General features: G+C 36.0%; 1 protein-coding gene across 7 annotated transcripts in view; it reads right to left on the bottom strand.

Annotated features, from left to right (window-relative positions):
- The window catches only part of LOC103489697 (la-related protein 6B), a 40105-nt gene extending 27454 nt beyond the window's left edge, over nt 1-12651 (bottom strand). For 2 of the 7 annotated variants that reach the window (XM_051086568.1, XM_008448962.3), the window contains exons 1-7: nt 12511-12651; nt 11824-12413; nt 7252-7333; nt 6948-7042; nt 6771-6842; nt 6471-6550; nt 6284-6383 (exon numbers count right to left, since the gene is read on the bottom strand). In XM_051086568.1, the coding sequence (XP_050942525.1) occupies nt 6284-6383; nt 6471-6550; nt 6771-6842; nt 6948-7042; nt 7252-7333; nt 11824-12342 (948 nt within the window). In that variant the 5' untranslated portion in view covers nt 12343-12413; nt 12511-12651. The other 5 variants (XM_051086577.1, XM_008448965.3, XM_051086574.1 and 2 more) reach the window with 4 other exon arrangements.
- Between the last annotated feature and the right edge of the window lie 4820 nt (nt 12652-17471).

Raw genomic sequence — 17471 nt, 5'->3', positions numbered from 1 at the left:
ACTTCTATAGCTATTTATAATGCACATATTCAACTACTTCTTTAACAGATTTTCTAACTAATTTGCTAAATGACCATAACAATTTTCTGTTAACAGATTTACTAAAAAACTTAATTGCTTTTCTTTCTTCTACTGTACGTTTGGATGATAGGGGGTCTATCATTACACCCCTTCTCCAAATTCACCTTGTCCTCAAGGTGAAGATCAAGGTAGCGTTGCTGAATTTCATCGTAATCCTCTCATGTTGTCTCCTTTCTCGATAATCCTTTCCATTTAACTAAGACATCCCATCCAGCTACTTTGTTTTTTTGATATCCACAGATTTCTTCCGGAATTGCTTGCCATTCATGGTTTTTTTCTGTTACATAGGGCAGCTCAGCTATTTCAACCTGATGTTCTCCCTTCAACTTCTTTAATTGAGATACATGGAAAACTAGATGAATGGATGATGATTCTAGCAATTCCAGTTTATATGCTACTGGACCAATCTTTTCTATAATTTTGTAAGGTCCAAAAAACTTTGGAGCTAGCTTTTCGTTCCTTTTTTTGCACAGTGAGACTTGCTTATAAGGCCTTATCTTTAGGAAAACCATATCACCCACCATGTATTCTACTTCTCTCCTCTTTTGATCTGCATTTCTTTTCATCTTTTCTTAGGTGATCCTCAAATGTTCTTTTACTGCCCTTAGGGCTATATCTCTTTCTTTCAATTGTTCATCCAGTGCTGAATTTAGAGTGTCTCGAACTCCGTAGTAGATTAGAGGTGGTGGTGATCTGCCATAAACTGCTTGAAAAGGGGTGATCCCCAATGATCTTTGAAATGTAGTGTTGTACAATATTCTACCCAATGTAACCATTTGGCCCACTCCTTTGGTTTTTCATCACAAAAACAGCATAAGTATGTTTCAACCACTCTATTTACTACTTCTGTTTGACCATCTGATTGAGGATGGTAAGTTGTACTTCTATGTAACTTGGTGCCAGCCATTTTAAAGAGTTCTTTCCAAATTTGACTTAGAAAGACCTTATCCCTGTTCGATACTATAGACTTAGGATATCCATGGAGTCTTACTATTTCTTTGATGAATAGATCAGCAACTGTCTTTGCGGTATAAGGGTGTTTCATCATCAGAAAATGTGCATACTTGCTGAAACGATCTACAACCACAAAGATGATCTCAAATCCGTTGGATTTAGGTAGACCTTCGATGAAATCCATAGAAATGTCACTCCATATACTGTTCGGTACCTCCAATGGAAGCAAGAGGTCGGCTGGTGATAGAGCTAATGATTTATTTTTTTGGCATATTAAGCGTTGTTCTTCACATCTTGTTTCATCCCTTCCCAATACAGTTCTCCAGCTAATCTCTTATAAGTTCTAAGAAATCCAGAATGTCCTCCAAATATGGAGTCATGGTAAGTGTGTAGTATTGTTGGAATCAATGTAGAAGTCTTGGATATCACTAGTCTGTCTTTATATCTTAGCATACCCTGTTGGATGGAAAAATTGTTTCCCTTGCCCTCTCTTTTTTCTTTCAATTCAGCAATTGTTTTCTGCAATCGTTCATCTTTTAAATCCAACCAATTCTGGAATTTGAATCGCTCTTCCTGCGCTCTATACCAATTTAAGGCTGGTCCTGTTGCCACAGTCATCTTCTCAAAATCTGTCAATTTGTGAATCTGAAAATATCGATCCGCACAAAATAACCACGCGTCTAGATCTTCACCATTAAACACTGGCATCCCGACTTTTTTGAACTTACTTCGATCATTATTTTTCTCTTCACCATCTTTTTCGTTTCTGTTTACTTCATCGATCAATTCTGCCACTTTTGTCTTCATTTTGCTCGACGAACCTTCTGATTCACATGTTGTCGACTGTTCTTTCATCATTCCTTTGATATACTTCAGGATTAATTGTTGCTGACGTTGATTCTGTTCATTCTGGGAATCTATCTTCTCTAAGTGTTCATGATTTTCGCTTCGAGTATTGGTATTCTTTGTAATTCGGTTTGGATGTTGATAATCTCCTACTCAATAGCTTTGAATCTCTCTTCGGCTTTCTTTGCCATTTTTTTTTCTTGCCCAAGATTGAACTGCTATGATACCAATGTGATGGAACTCCTTCTGGTAATCAATTACAATATCTCTTTATTGATAGTAATTCTCAATTACAAGTAATGATCCTCCCTCTCGGTTATTCTATCTTTCAAGAATTAACCAAAGACTTCCTCATAAGATTTTCCTCTCTATACACTGAACTTCTATTGCTATTTATAATGCACATATTCAACTACTTCTTTAACAGATTTCCTAACTAATTTGCTAACTGACCATAACAATTTTCTGTTAACAGATTTACAAACTTAATTGCTTTTCTTTCTTCTACTGTACGTTTGGATGATTGGGGTCTATCACATTTTCCATCACTTGCTTAAAGATTATGAAATTATGGAAATCCAAGACAATACCTGCTGGAATTGATTTCGGATAGGGCAGTCTTGGAGGGCAGTCTTCAAGAGCTTTGTTTAAATTGGAGGGCTTTTATTTTCCCAAATAGCTAGTTTTCAGTAGCGGTCAAGTCAACCATATTGTTGTTTATTTTTTGCTTTGTTAATCAGTTTTTTGTAATGCTTGTTTGTTTATTTTCAGCCCCTTTGAACCTTTTATGGTGAACATTTTTCGGGGGCCTTTTGTCTATCTGCGGGTTTGGCACTTGCTCTAGTTTTTGTTTTTTTAAACGGAAACAAGTCTCTTTATTAATGATAACGAGACTAAAGCTCAAAGTACAAGAGTATTATACTAAGAGCAAAACGAACTAAGGGAAAAACAAGCTAAAACTTAAACAAAGACTATACTTGGGCAACATAAATATAACGGAAACCTAAAAACGAACCCGAACAAAAAATAGCAAACTAATCAAAGCTACTCAAAGACAATATGTCAATAGAAAACTAAATACAAAACAAAACTTAAACTCTCTCTCAAAATTAGCCCACTCAAATTTAAAATCTTGCACACCCAAATCTTCAAGATGAAAGGAGAAAGGGATAGCTAAGAAGATGCAACCAACTGCCTTAAAACTATCTTGCCAATGCAATCCAATGCTCAGAGGAAGTCAAAGCAGTCTACCAATCCACAAGATCCTGCCAGCACTGCCTTCAACACATTACTCCAGTCCTCAAAGAGAAATCTGCTTTAGCAATGTCAGTCTTTGAAAAAACCTTCATCCATCCTTGTAAGAATCCCCTGAACTTCCTTAAAGTTAATACTATGGACTGCCTTGCGAGAAAGTTCTTCATTAGGTGGCTCATTTTGCTGTAGTTTCCATCAAAAAGCATACAACTTCGATCACATTCTTTGAAGATGTGATTTAGCCAATTCCATCTGGAATCTTTTGGCTTTTCGTTTGCTTAAGCAAATGGAATCAGTGATTTGATGGAGAACTTCCTCCTCGGACCCTTTCGAGAAAAGGGTTAGTTCTTATGGCTTATTGGGGTGGGTTCTATTTAGTGGGACCTTTCAAATGTGTGGGATGAGATATTTTTAATTACTCTTTAGACTCAATTTTGTATAGATGAAACCCTTTCCTTTAGTGAGGCATCCTTTTGTGGGCTTGGCTTGGCTCTTTGTATACTCTTTTCATAAATTCTATTTAGTGAGATCTCTCATTTTCTTTCTCAATGGAATTCGTAAAAAATAAATAAAAAATAAAAAAAGAAAGCATGTGGTGTCTTTTTGCTCTCAAACTAATGTTAAGTTGGTTGGCTACCTATTATTCTTTTTTTAAACAGAGACACGCCTCTTAATTTATTATTAATTATTAATAAAAGAGCTTTAAGCTCAAAGTACAAGAAACAAATTCCAAACAAAAGAGACCAAGCTAAACAAAACCATAACCGTAGAAATCTAAATACAAAGAATAATGAAAAATTTCTCTCATAAAGAACCAATTTGAAACTAAAAACTTGCAAGAAGTTGAGTTGCCTCGAAACCGCCTTGCCATATTATTCCAGAATCCAAAGAAAGCTCGAAAAGTCTTCCACCATTTCAGAATCGACATGAAGGCTTTACTTGCCACCCACATGAAGGGAAATCCAAGAAAGACTAAAGTTGGACCAACATCGAGGAGGAATACATTAAACGGCTGAAGAATCAAATTAGAAAAATTCCACAATCCGCAACTATTGATTTTAAATGATTTGGTATTTTGTAAGAATGGGACAAGAATGAGTTGAAGAAGGCAAATTTGTGGATCTTGGCTCTTCCTCACATTGAAACAGGAGATTTAGATCTGTTTCTAGAGGTTCAAAATGTTTTTGACTTTCAAGCTCGGTTGACCTATCCAAATGCTCCAATTTCTCACAACTAACGTTGAAAGGGGAGTCGAAAAAAGGCTCACCCTTCTTGTTGGATTGATTGAGAGGGATTTTCTCGAAAAGCCCATCAAAAATTTTACCTTGGAGTTGGGCAAAGAGAACTCATAGTACTTTAACTGGGTAGAGTGAGAATTATGAGAAATCGACTTAGAAGAATGAGTTGGGGCTTGAATTTGAGTGCAACTAACTTCCATGTAAATTTGCATTAGCCCCTAAGAACAACTTGGAGCTGCTGGAATAAACTGATGAAAGAGAATGGACACGATTTTCCTCAATCAGATCGAGTACTTGATCTTCAAAGATTTGGGTTTTTAAGGAACGTTTTGCCAAAATCTTCTTTGCTTTTTTCTTCCAGATAAAGTACTTCAGGTAATGTGGGAAGATCCTAGCATATTTCTTTCTTTTCAAATTTGCTTTGCAGCATGACTTTGTTGAGGAATAAGGAGAAGAAGAGGAAAGGGAAACAGAAATGAAGGGTTGAAAGGAGGAACATCCGTTGAAACGGGAACAATATCGTCTTTCTTTAGGAAAATATCAGTCGAATTAATTTGAGAGTTTAACTTCTTGCTCAAAGGATTAGAGGAGAGAGATCACCAAAAGATGGGTTGCTGACTGGTTGTGGTGACTTTCCAGCTGTAAAAGAAGACACAGCCGGTTTTAATCACCCAATGCTTGGTTGCAATTTATGAGGTCAGAGCAGAGGAAGAAATGTTATGTTTTACCAATTTCTGAACAGATGATCCATTAAGTATCACCTTTTCAACATAACTTGCCCCTAGTGACTCGGAAGGAAGCTGCAAGGAGGTTTAAAGATGCTTTCTGTACCAAATCTATTAACCATGCTTCATCAAGAAACTTTCCAACATTTTGCGAAAGGATTTCCAACCTTGTCGAGAGACACTAGAAAAAATATGGATAAAGGATAGTTTTTTGTTCGTCTTCCAAGCTACACAATTCATAACCCCAACCTATTTTTGACATAAATTTTAAGAGCCTTATACTTCCAAATCATCAAAATCATTCTCAAGGTCAGACAAGAATTTTGAAATCTCCTTCAAGAATCATCTGAATTGAGTGTCGGATAATGTCAAGATCTTTCGAGCTTCCATGTCTTCTATATGGAAGTATTCTTTGTCGAACCAAACACAGTAAAAGGTGTTCATTAATTTGCATCTTTCTACTTCCATTATCACCAAAACCAGACTGCCACTTAAATAGGGATGGACAAGAAGAACAAGCTCTATAGGACTTACCAAAGAAGAAGGATGAGAAACGCCGAAGGAGAAAAAGGGGGGCGGAGTGCGGTTAGGGGCGAAAGGAAGAAAGGGAGAGGAGAGGAAGTTTCAATTCACAGTTTCTATTCTCCAACAAACATAATGTATTCAATGGTTGGCTACCTATTATAAAATTGAATTTAAGAAAGAGTAACAATGGATATATCTCCCTAAGATTTAGCTAGCGCAGGGCAGACACACATGCTATAAATAGTTAGACAAAGGTTTGTTTTTCTCATTTATTTACCGTGTGTGACCTGCCTGGTCCATTGTAACCATCCAACTAGAGCTGATATTAAAAAAAAATGCATATCAAATTGCTCAAACAAAAATGGATTGGCAAGGGGGACATCCCCAAAAAATCAAATAAGGGGAAAATGCTCCCCTTTCCCTCCAAATCCATTGCCAACCGTTGTTTCCCACCGGATTTGGAACAAGTTATTATGAGTTATGGGTTTGAAACGGTGTTCCCCATTTGATTTGGAACCAATCATTATGGAAATTGTGGATAATCCCTACAGCAGAGACTTTAAGGAAATCATTCATTGTCCCTGCAATGCAAGAGGTTAAAGGAGAAAAAAGATTGCAGCAGAAATCCCGGATATCCCTAGCTACAGCAAATAAGTATACCTTGTTACTGTAATGCATTCCATCAGCTTTTGCAGATTTAGATGTTGAAGAAGCTCCACTATCTGAGATTTGAGGTTGACAAGTTCGAATATTCTTAACACTGGCAAAGAGTACAGCAGCATGGTAATTCAATATAACTTTAGCAAGTTGCTGAAGAACATGCGACAAAATCATGCAATACTTGTACCTCCCAACAGCAGAAAATATCTTCATGAGGTTTTGGTGGCAATGATCCTCTGGTAAGTTCTCCGCAATTACTATACGAGACTACAGGGGGAAAGTAAAACAAGAGACAACATGCAAAGATTTAATACATTGGTTTGAAAATCAATAATATATTATTCTGGACAGTGGGATGGAACCGTCAAAAATGTGTAATGCAAAACAGAACCGATCCACAAGGTTAAAATTAAACTAATTTTTACAAAATATATCGAAACATTAATTTAAATTTTAACAAAAACACAAAAAAAAGAACAAACCATACTTGCAGCTCCTCCATATCTGACTCAGAAAATGGCTGCTTACGTTTGACTTTCTTTCCATCTTCACTTACCAACTACAGCATATTAAACCAAAAAACATGAGGTGGACAAAACTAGAAAGACAACTGAGAATAAGTCGAGAACAACAATGGTAAAGCACGAACAGATGAAATACTCACAAGCTTAGAAGAGTTCCGCAAAATATTGGCTAGCTGAAAGTGACTATTAATGAGAGCCTTAATCTTCTTGAATGATGCAACAACCGATATAGGAACTGAATTAAAATGGACCTTACTCAGGTGAAGGGTTCATAAGAGAGAGACGGCGAAGGCAGTCCAGTTGACTATTCTAAGAGGTCATTCTAAATTACCATTAAGTTGTGAATTTAACACCAAACAATCCTCCTGTGGTGGGATGGTAAAAGCAGAAGTTCGACACATCAACTTGTGAAATTCAAACAAAGATGCCATGAGAGGATCTTACCATATCCATCGGGATCTTTATTGACGAACCTCATCAAATGATCAGTAGTCGCCAAGTTTAAATCACTGAAATAATATTCCACCTAAAAACCATGATTTTGCAAAGAAATCAATGAAGTGAAAAAGATTATATGAAAAGTAAGTACAGAAAGTAATATCTTTCGTTTTTTTTCAAACGGAAAAAAGAATTTTCATTGAAAAGTACAAAGGAGGATACAAGCATAATACTCAGACTTGCAATAAAAAGAATAATACAAGAAGAAAACAAAGGTTTAACTATTAGAAAAGATAAAAGCATTCCAGTTTAACAAAAATATCCAATTAATATTGGACGTTTAAAAACATAGTACCAGGCATAAAACGTACTATATCAACCATTCAACTTCTAAGGAGCCGTTTGAGGCAAGGAATTGGTTATTATATGTGGACTATAATAATTTGTGTTTTTGGGATGTAGATTATTTTAATTTAAGTTATAATAATATGTGCTTGAGATGTAAACTACTTTAGTTTGAGAAGGAAATAGTAAACACAGTAGCAAATAATAAAAAAAATGATGAATGTAAAACAGTAAAAATTGTTGCAAATAGAGAACCCTGTAGCCAATGAGGATATCGAAATAGTGTTTATTGTAGCTAATTTGGTACTTTTAAATAGTACTTACTAACTTCAATTTTCAAAGTACATTTGTTAAACAACATCCTAGACGGACAGTCACAAACATTTAACTTTATCATTTCAAAGTCATCAAAGAAAAACGCCAAAGTTAAACTATTTGAAAGAATATTGAGCACCAAAAGCTTTAAGGAATAATCCAACTTACTAAAACTGGCAATCATTAGAAACTTTCAACATAAATTTACTTCAATAATCACAGAAGTAAAACCCAGGGACTCAATGTCAAAAACCTCAAAGTGTTGGATTCTACTGACACAGCAAGCATTATATATAATCTTGAAAATGTCGGCTCCAACATCCTTAAAACAAGTAGTAGCTGCATTTTGTAATTAATTATGAGTAGAAGATTTAAATTTTATTCAATTTCCAATTGTAAGTGGTAGTTTTCCAGTCATGAGGGGCATTAGCTTAATTATTTCAACGATACCAACCTCACCACAATTACATAAACACTAGGAACAGCACCTCCAGGCCAAGGAGGCAAATACGTGAAGCAACTCCCTGTTTTAAGAATTACATCATAAAGAGACTGAAAAAACAGTTCACCACTATAGCAACTTCAAAAACCATTGTTCCACAACCCACTTCCTTTTTTTTTTTGCCCCTTAGTGTCAGGTATAAGGTACCTACTTCAATCATCACTCCTGGAAGATATACGGTAGATGTAGAAAATCCATTTGACAGCTTTAAAGTCTTTTGTAGCATCACCTTTCAATTTGCAACCAATCAATTAGTCTTCTGGATGACAATGGAAAGTCATCATCCAGCAGATAAATGATCCAATGTGTTATGGTGTAGCATGTTAATTATCGTCCCAAAAAGCAGAGGTTGATATGCAACCTTCGAGATCATGTTCTTCAGTCCCTTCAATAAGCAAAAGATATTGATATACTAACAGCTTTGAGCCTTCCAAAACATCAGCATATTGAAGTAGATCAGTAATTATACAATGTTGGATCCTAGATGCCCTAGTCAATCAACGGACTAAAAGGGAAAAGGATGAGTTTGGGAGAGAGTTTAGAATTGGGCGGCATGTTTACCTCATTAGTTTGTCAAACTTGGGTTTATTAGAAAGGTTCAATGGTGCCCCAAACATATTTGAATATTTCCCATCTCGTTACTTTTAAAATGGAAACACAATTTTCATTGATTTAATGAAAAGAAACGAAGTCTCATAGTACAAGAACACGCTAGGATCAATAGATGCACACTAGCATCTCAACTAGGTTGGAACTCCATCTCTTGTTCTTCAACCAGTTTTTTTAAACTTAGGTTTTCATTTACACCTCAAACATAAATTTCTTCATTTTCTCTTCTCGAAATGCCATCCACATCCCTAGAGTATGCCTCAAAGTGTCTACCAATTCGTCCAGTGAGTCCCATAAGTGTCACGACCCGCCCCGCATGCATCCTAACCTCGCATTATGACACGCAACGCAACCTGAGCAGCCCTAACACCTCAGGTGAAACACCAAAACATTCAACTTAAGTCCTAGATCTTGGCATTATTGCCTAGTTCAACTTAACAACTTAAACTACTAAGCAATGAAAATAACACAACGCATTTGAAATATTAACAACAATCTCTTTATTAAGTTAGCACGATCCAAATACATTTTACATGCTTTCTTAAATACATGAACTAAAACAATAAGCTTTTAACGCCTTCCATAGCTTCAACGTTTGGTAGCTCGCCTTTCTTATCCCAGCTTAGTCTTAACACCTTGGGGGGGGGGGGGGGGGATCTTAAAGCATAAATCAAAACTTAGTGAGTGATAGTTTTGAAAAACTTTTTGGCACATTATACAAAATCATTTTCATAAGCATGGCTTCCTTCGCCTCATTTCATAAAACAGAAATCACACATTAGTCTTTCATATTCCTTTCTTCCAAGAACATGAACCATTCCCACGCATAGACTATTATGATGTCCTTTTCATCAACAGCATCCCTTGGAGAATTTCTTGGTTCACTTCCCGTTGCTTAGGCCGCTAAGCTCAATACGCTCCTTTTACGCATTGGCCAACTTCAATCCACCATGCAATCCTTTTTTACATGGTTGCCTTTACTCCTTATGTGCACATAATAGTTAGCTTCATTGATAGGAAAAAGACTAATGGTTTACAAACAAACATAGCATACAGTACAATCATTAAACATAATACAAGCTTTCTTTCAAAATCATTCCTTTATAAACATTAACATATGAACATCATTACAAATCAACAAGAAATTTAGAAGAAAACTTTAAATCTTTGAACATTTTGGAAAATCACTCACTACGTTAAGTTCTTCCTTCAGAACGCCTAGCTTCGGGTCTCTTCTTCTCGCCTAATACTTCTTCTTTTCAGCAGAGTAACTCTTAAGAATTTCAACGTAATCCTCCTTTCTACTAACCTTTCTACTTACCTTTCTCCCCTATTTATACTAATCCCAAATTGGATTAGTCATCCTCAATTTCTCATAAACTCTTTAAATCCTACTTAAAGTACTACTCATATGAGCCTAATAACTTTTCAAACCATGTTTAGCTTAAACTCTTACATGTGGCCCGTTAATTAAGTTCAACTAGGAAATTTCCCAGAAATTCCTATCTTTCAACGCCACCTCCTTTCCTCGCATCGCCTAGCTCCAACGTGATTCATCAGAACACTTAACTTCTCAAAACATTGCCTCATGACGCCTTCTGCAAAATCCTTTACTCAAACTCTTATTTGAAGAATGAACCTTCTATTTCAAACATGGTCTCACAATAAATGTCTAAAATTGGGACAAATTAAAATGAAAATGAAAAACCCACATAACAATAGCTTACAAACAAGAAACCCAACTAGTATTTGGGTTAGGCTATAATTAAAAGAGAATTTAGAAGTAAAGGATCAAGTAGAAGCAAAAAGAGTGACCAAACTCCAAAAGAAGTTGCTGTTATCTTGATCATGAAAAATTCTAGAGTTTCTTTCAATCTATAGCCTCCAAAGGAGAGTGAAGATCCCATTGAACCAAAGGATTTTCGCCTAAGTCTTAAATTGAGAACCTTCAACTAACTGTAAAAGGGCATCTGAAGCTTTCTGGCAATAAGGAAAAAGACCATAATTTCAAAGGATGCACCGATCACAGGTGTTTAGTCTTTCAAAAGAATAGATCCACAAGAAAACCATAACTTTCTTAGAACAAAAGGCCTCAAAGCCCTATTTAAGCCTACGTGACCAAAGCTAGGAAGAAATTAACATCTTTCACCTCCCTACACCTGAGGTAGAAGCTTTCTTTATTGTGAACTAGGTGTTTGCTTTGCTTTAGCAGATGGACCAGACCATGTATGTAATTGTCCGACTTAAAGAATAGACTTTCTTCTCTGAAACATGATATGATTTAATTGAGCAGTTTCATCAATAGTGGACAACTGAGCCATAGAAAGCAATTTGGAGGCATTTTCATCTCCTACGAACTCTATGGCACCTAACGTACAAGCTTAAAGAAGGCACTCTTGGAAAGATAGGTCTTAGTTGCTACAGTTACTTTGTAGTTTCGTATTCCCTCAACCATAAAAGGTAGCAATCAATTACGGATAGCAGACACTCTTTTTCTATCCAAAGATATAACATCAGAGAAGGCAAGTTGGTAGCTAATCTACAGTCTCAAGCAAACATAAATTTTGCAGATAACGACAATATTAGTACAACAGGAAAAGAGAGACCAGAACAAAATTCCCAGCAAGTTCTGAAACCTTTCTCAAGTAACCACGACTAGCAGCTAACTGAATGTATGCCTATAGAAGCAACAGAATTCGCAGGCCCAAAATACAACAGCTCCATTAGCAGAGTAATTATAGCAAAATATTAACAAAGAAAGAAGAACATAAACATAAAAGATCTAGTAGTCCAAAGAAAAAGGCAACCTGATTCAAAAGCTTTTGGGAGACTTCATCGGTGAGTTTACTCCTAGATGGAGCAGCGTAGTCGGACTCAAGCAGAGGCTTCTGAGCTGGCTGCACAACCGGCGTGTCGGGGTCATGAAACCCGCCATTGTCCGCATAATACTGAGGATTATGAGGGTGATAGAGCACAGGAACGTGATGAGAATGGTGGTGGTGGCGATGATGAGGATGATAGGGATGATTCTGAAGGGAAACGACGTGAGTGGGGACAGGGACAGGGGTTGTCTGAATGGGAACATGGAAGGGAGATCCAGGAGGAGGGGGAGGATAACCATGCATCATAGCCGGAGGAGGAGGAGGAGGAGGAGAAGGGATGAGAATACGTGGAGATTGCTTGGGTGGAGGGGGCAGTGGTTGTAGATCGGGACGAGTGGAGGGACGAGTGGGGACGAACTCAGGAGCCTGAGCGTTGAGACGACTGAGAGAAGAGTTGCGAGAAAGAGATAGATCGGATTGAGAAGAGGAAGAATGTTGTGCCATCTGGTCGAAGCAAAGGGATGGCTATGGAGTTTGAGATCGACTCCAAGAGGAACAGAGACTGTCCTCTGCCTCTGACAACCAACAAGAAGAAGAACAAAGTAAATATTAAAATTATATATAAAAATTAAAACTAAAAATTAATACTATATATGAAATAAAAGAATAAACCCAGTGAGGGCGAAGATGGCAACTGAGGTCTCCGAGGGAGAAGATCTCTCAATTCAAAAGAATCGCGTCACTAGTACTTATACTACTTTTTTCTCCTATCCGAAGCCTTTTTAGTTTTTCTCGTAATCTACCAGTAATAAGATGAAAATTAAAATTGCACTACAAATATCTCACGGGCATTTAGTTTAAGATTTTATGGAGGTTAGAAATTAAAAAAATGCCTTAGAATGGAATACCTAGAAATAAAATGTATGAAAATTAAATATCACTGTTTGAAAATCTTTTCACTTTTTACTTCTATTTATTTTTTCCTATTGTATTTATTTATCAGAAAAATTATAAAATTAAAATATCCTAGATATTCTTCCAATTCTCAGGTTTTCATGTAAGCCTCGTGTTGGTGTTAATTGCTTTCAATAAATGTCAATTACAATAAAACCAAAGTTGTAAGTAAGTAAATCCAACTTTTAAAAAGACCAAAATGGTGAGAACTAATTCTCCGTATAGATTTTTATATATAGTATAGGTTAGTTGGGCTCAAGAGTCAGGTCCATGAATAAACTAAGGAATTCTCTTCATTTGAAGAGTTCATAACTTTTAAATTTACTAGAGGCTAGAGAGAATTCTCCCAACGATCAAAAGACTCCTTAGCTCCAGAGGTTGAGCTACATCCACTTACACATTCAACCGAGAGAGTATCCTAAAACAATTGATGGAATCTCCTAAAACTGGAATTGTCATTAAGGGTATTCCCTTGTATGATAACTATGATTTTTCCTCTAGTAGATCAAGGAGAGAATCACACCCTTATGTGATATTTGTCAAGATGGCTGATGCAACAGCCGAGGCTGCCACGACAGAGATGGAAAGAATAATTAATATCTTGATGAAAGTTATCAATGAATGAGACCATGAAATCGTAGGTTTGAAAGAGCAAATGTAGACTCGTGAAACCGCTGAGTTAAGTCAAACTTCTATTGTTAAAGTTAATGAGAAAGAGAAGAATGTACGGCAGGAAAACCAATCACAACAACAATAAACTTTTGTTGCCTCCCCGTTAATCCAACAATTATATGGTATGATCGCGAATGTCATTAGAGCTCAGTATGGAGGTTTGTCTCAGGCATCTTTTATGTACTCTACACCAAAAGAATCGACAACTTGAGAATGCATGTCAAATACCAACCTCCAACGTTCTACTAGTTTGATGGAAAGGTAACTCAAAGCAGCACATCACCTACTACGAGAATGCAGGATCAAGAGTAGACCAACTAATTAGACAATTCATTTAAAGCATGAAAGAGAATGCTTTTGAGTGGTACACTGACCTAAAGCTCGAAGTGATTGACATTTGGAAACAATTAGAAAGAGAGTCCTTAAATCAACTTTATAGCACCAAGCACACTATAGGCATGATGGAGCTTACAAATACAAAAACAATGAAAATGAGAGCTAATCATGAACTACATAATTGATGAAGAGCTCTGAGTCTTAACTGCAAAGATCAACGCATTATACTATCTGTTGTAGAGATGTGCATCCAAGGTATGTACTTTGGACTTCTCTATATTCTTTAGGAAACAAAACTCTGCATCTTTGAAGAAATGGACACGTGCTCATGTTGAGAAGTTGAGCATTGCCTACATGGGGACTAAGAATTTCTCAAGGACTAAGAATTTCTCGGTCTTTAAATTAAAAAAGATAAGATGGTGAAAGCATGACAATGGAATTGAATGGGGTTTTTGAGGCAAGGGTCATTATTGTTTTAAAGATGCAAGAATAGATTCAATTGCAAAATAAATTAATGGTACAAAAATCATGCAAGAGTAGTTGGGTATTAGTTGATATTAATTGAGTACTAGAAAATACCACAACCTCAAACTCTTCAAGAAAATGAGAGATTTATTGAATAAGTGATGAAATAAGAGGAGAATTAAGCTACGAAAAGTAAGTCAAATATAGCTCTAACAGAAATCTAAGGTCATTAACATGACCCCTTTGAAGTTTTCTAAATAGAAAGAAGTAAGAACATAAAAGAAAGATGATGGAGGCAGGAAACCTAACTTTGAAGGATAGGCAAGAAAAAGTGTACCCATTTCCTGATTCCAATATTGCAAACATACTAGAACAACTTTAGATGAAGTAGGAAAGGTAAATGATCTCAACTACTTTAAGTATCATGAGATCATTAGCCACCCAATGGAAAATTGTTTTGTGATGAATGAGTTGATTTTAAGGTTGGCTCATGAGAAAAAGATTGAGCTAGATTTAGATGAATTAGCTCTAACAAATCATGTGACTGTGACAATGATTTCAAATGTTTCTCTATCATGGTTGTTTTATGAGCAAAAGGAAGCTTGGTTCAGTTTAAGACTTTTGAGCTCGTAGTGGTCTAGTTCCATTAGAAAATTGTGATTAAAGATTTTCAAACAAAAGATAAGACAATAAAGGGTGGGTAAGTGTGACCCGTTGAAAAAGAAAACAACTAAATTTAGTCTAAAAGGAGTCCCGCTCTTATCAAAACTATAGAAGAAGGAACATGCTCGAAATAATAAGAGGAAGAAGAAGACTTGGAAGCCTAAGCTTATGCAAGAGGAAAACAAGAATTTCCTCGACCTCAACACTTAGTAACTTTAATAAACTTCCTTTCGAAAATTTTTGCTATGAATGTTTTAGATGAAGTTCCAGAACCGTTTTGTGTCACGTTATCAGCGTGGGAGAAGGTGAAAGAGTATGTTCAAGTTCAATAGAAAAGGAGGGAGTGTTGAACAACTTGTCAATGTTCAATGTAAATGACTTGTTATCACTTCCTCAAGAAACTAAGAGCATCCTTATTTATGCATTGCTAGATTTATGAGCATCACATTCAAGAACTCCAAACTTTATAATGAGTGTGAATGCTTCTTGTTGTATGTCCATAGGCTTCTCAAATGAGGATCTAACGTTGGATCAAAACTTCATAATAGGCTCTTGTATGTTTTGTGATACGTTCGAGAACAGAGGTGTTGATTGAATTTTCATTGATAATGGATCAACTATCAACATAATGCCAAAGTTGACTATGAAGCAGTTAGGCATCTTGATGGACGAACTCTCCAACAACAAGTTAGTAATTCAAGACTTCAACAAGGGCTGCCAAAGAGCGATAAGCATGATATGCTTAGAACTCATCATTGGCGACCTAAAGACTAGAGCATTGTACCATGTCATAGACTCAAACACCACTTATAAGTTGTTATTATAGCGTGAACCTTTTTTATGACACCTTAATGAGCATCCTCCATAGAGGAGGACGCGAAAAGCTTTGCTCTGGGCGTTTGAAGAACCTTTTATGTGTTGCTTTAATCGCATGCATCATAGCTCCACATGTTTTTCGTTAAAAGACGCACTCAATTTCTGGCTCAAGCCTACACTTGCAGACTTCTCCGTTTCACGTAGACTCATACTTGTGTTTTTCGGGTGAACTAGCGATTCAACACAAAAATTGAGTGTTAGTTTGAAATTAAAGTAAATTATTATAACTAATTTGAAAAAGAAATTCCTCGGCAATAGAGCAAAAAACTTGGTACTCTTGGGTTTGTTCATTGAGGATTTTTATTTTGTTTCTTAAATTCATTCGAAAATGCATCATGATAGGTTCTAATGATGCGACTCAGCTAGCGTCTAGGTTAGAGTAATGCGATAAAAGGTGCATGTCCTAATTATGCATTGCTAAATGCATAATGATCAACATTTAGTACAAGTTTTCCTCATGTTTGTCCAAGTGTAAGTGAAATGAGAGGTTTCCTAGGTAAGTCAGGGTTGAACACAAAGAATTTTTATCAAACTTAGTTATAAGGTCTACTTATAATTTTAGGTGGTATAAATTCTATACAATATAAGTATAAAACTATGCTAATCAAATTATTTACCATGAGAATTCTGTAGTAAATGAATGGAATAGGATTACTATGGAACATGAACTAACTTGTATTAAAAAAGATGAAGAAAAGTATATACATTATAGGCAATTTAAGACATGTGAGATGTCCTTGATGCGATATAGATCACTTAACCATCTTTTATGAAAGGCAAATAACCTATCAGCGTCTAAGCACCACACTTATTCTCCTTTTCGGACACAAATGGTAAAGATAGATTAAGTGATATATATCTAGGTTTCCTTACTTATAAGCTTCATTTTGACTCTCTATTTAAGATGAGTAACCTTTCGGCACCTAAACACCACACTTGTTCTCCATGCAGGACACAAATGATTGGAGACAAAATGCTATAATAAAGTTTTTTTTCAAACTTATTTATACGTGTCTTTAGCGAGATCCTTGCTACTTAGTTTCTCGATCAATTGACGATGAGTGTTAGGCAAGCGATTGTTAAGCTTAGGCTAAATATGATGAGTCTTATAATTAAAGATTCCTGATCAAGTACATAATATATACTTAAAATATTTCAACAAGATGAACAGTAAAGAAAATGGAAGAAATATAGTAGATAAAACTATCACATCAACTCTAACTACCACTCTTGTCTTTTAGAGAATCATCTCACGTAATAATATGTTGGCATCTCACCTTACAACGCACCAAACAACTTCTTATCATTAAGTTCTCATGAAATTCTTCTTGTGATTCGCTTCTTTTCTTCTTTTCGATAGCCTGCATGGAAAAACACTTGAAATTAAAGTTAATCGGGCGTAATGACTTATGTAAGGTGAATTCTCTTAACATCATAAATTTGTACTAAAAGCTACACGTTTTGGTCCTTTATCTCGCGTTTTGACTCCATTATTTTACCTAAAGACCCATAATGACTTTTATTTAAGTTTCTCTTCCCCAAGTAAGTGAGGCATTGAAGCTGCACTATGAAGGTTAAGGCGAGCTGCCAAGCAATGAAGTGTTAAAGCAGCGTTAAGAGCCAGAAGTTTTTTATTTAGTATTTCTTAAAGTATAAGTTCGTATCTA

This window comes from Cucumis melo, chromosome 1 (assembly GCF_025177605.1).
Source record: "Cucumis melo cultivar AY chromosome 1, USDA_Cmelo_AY_1.0, whole genome shotgun sequence".
Classification (NCBI taxonomy): Eukaryota; Viridiplantae; Streptophyta; class Magnoliopsida; order Cucurbitales; family Cucurbitaceae; genus Cucumis; species Cucumis melo.
The sequence above is the reverse complement of the archived record's forward strand: the minus strand, read 5'-3'. Positions and strand labels throughout refer to the sequence as shown.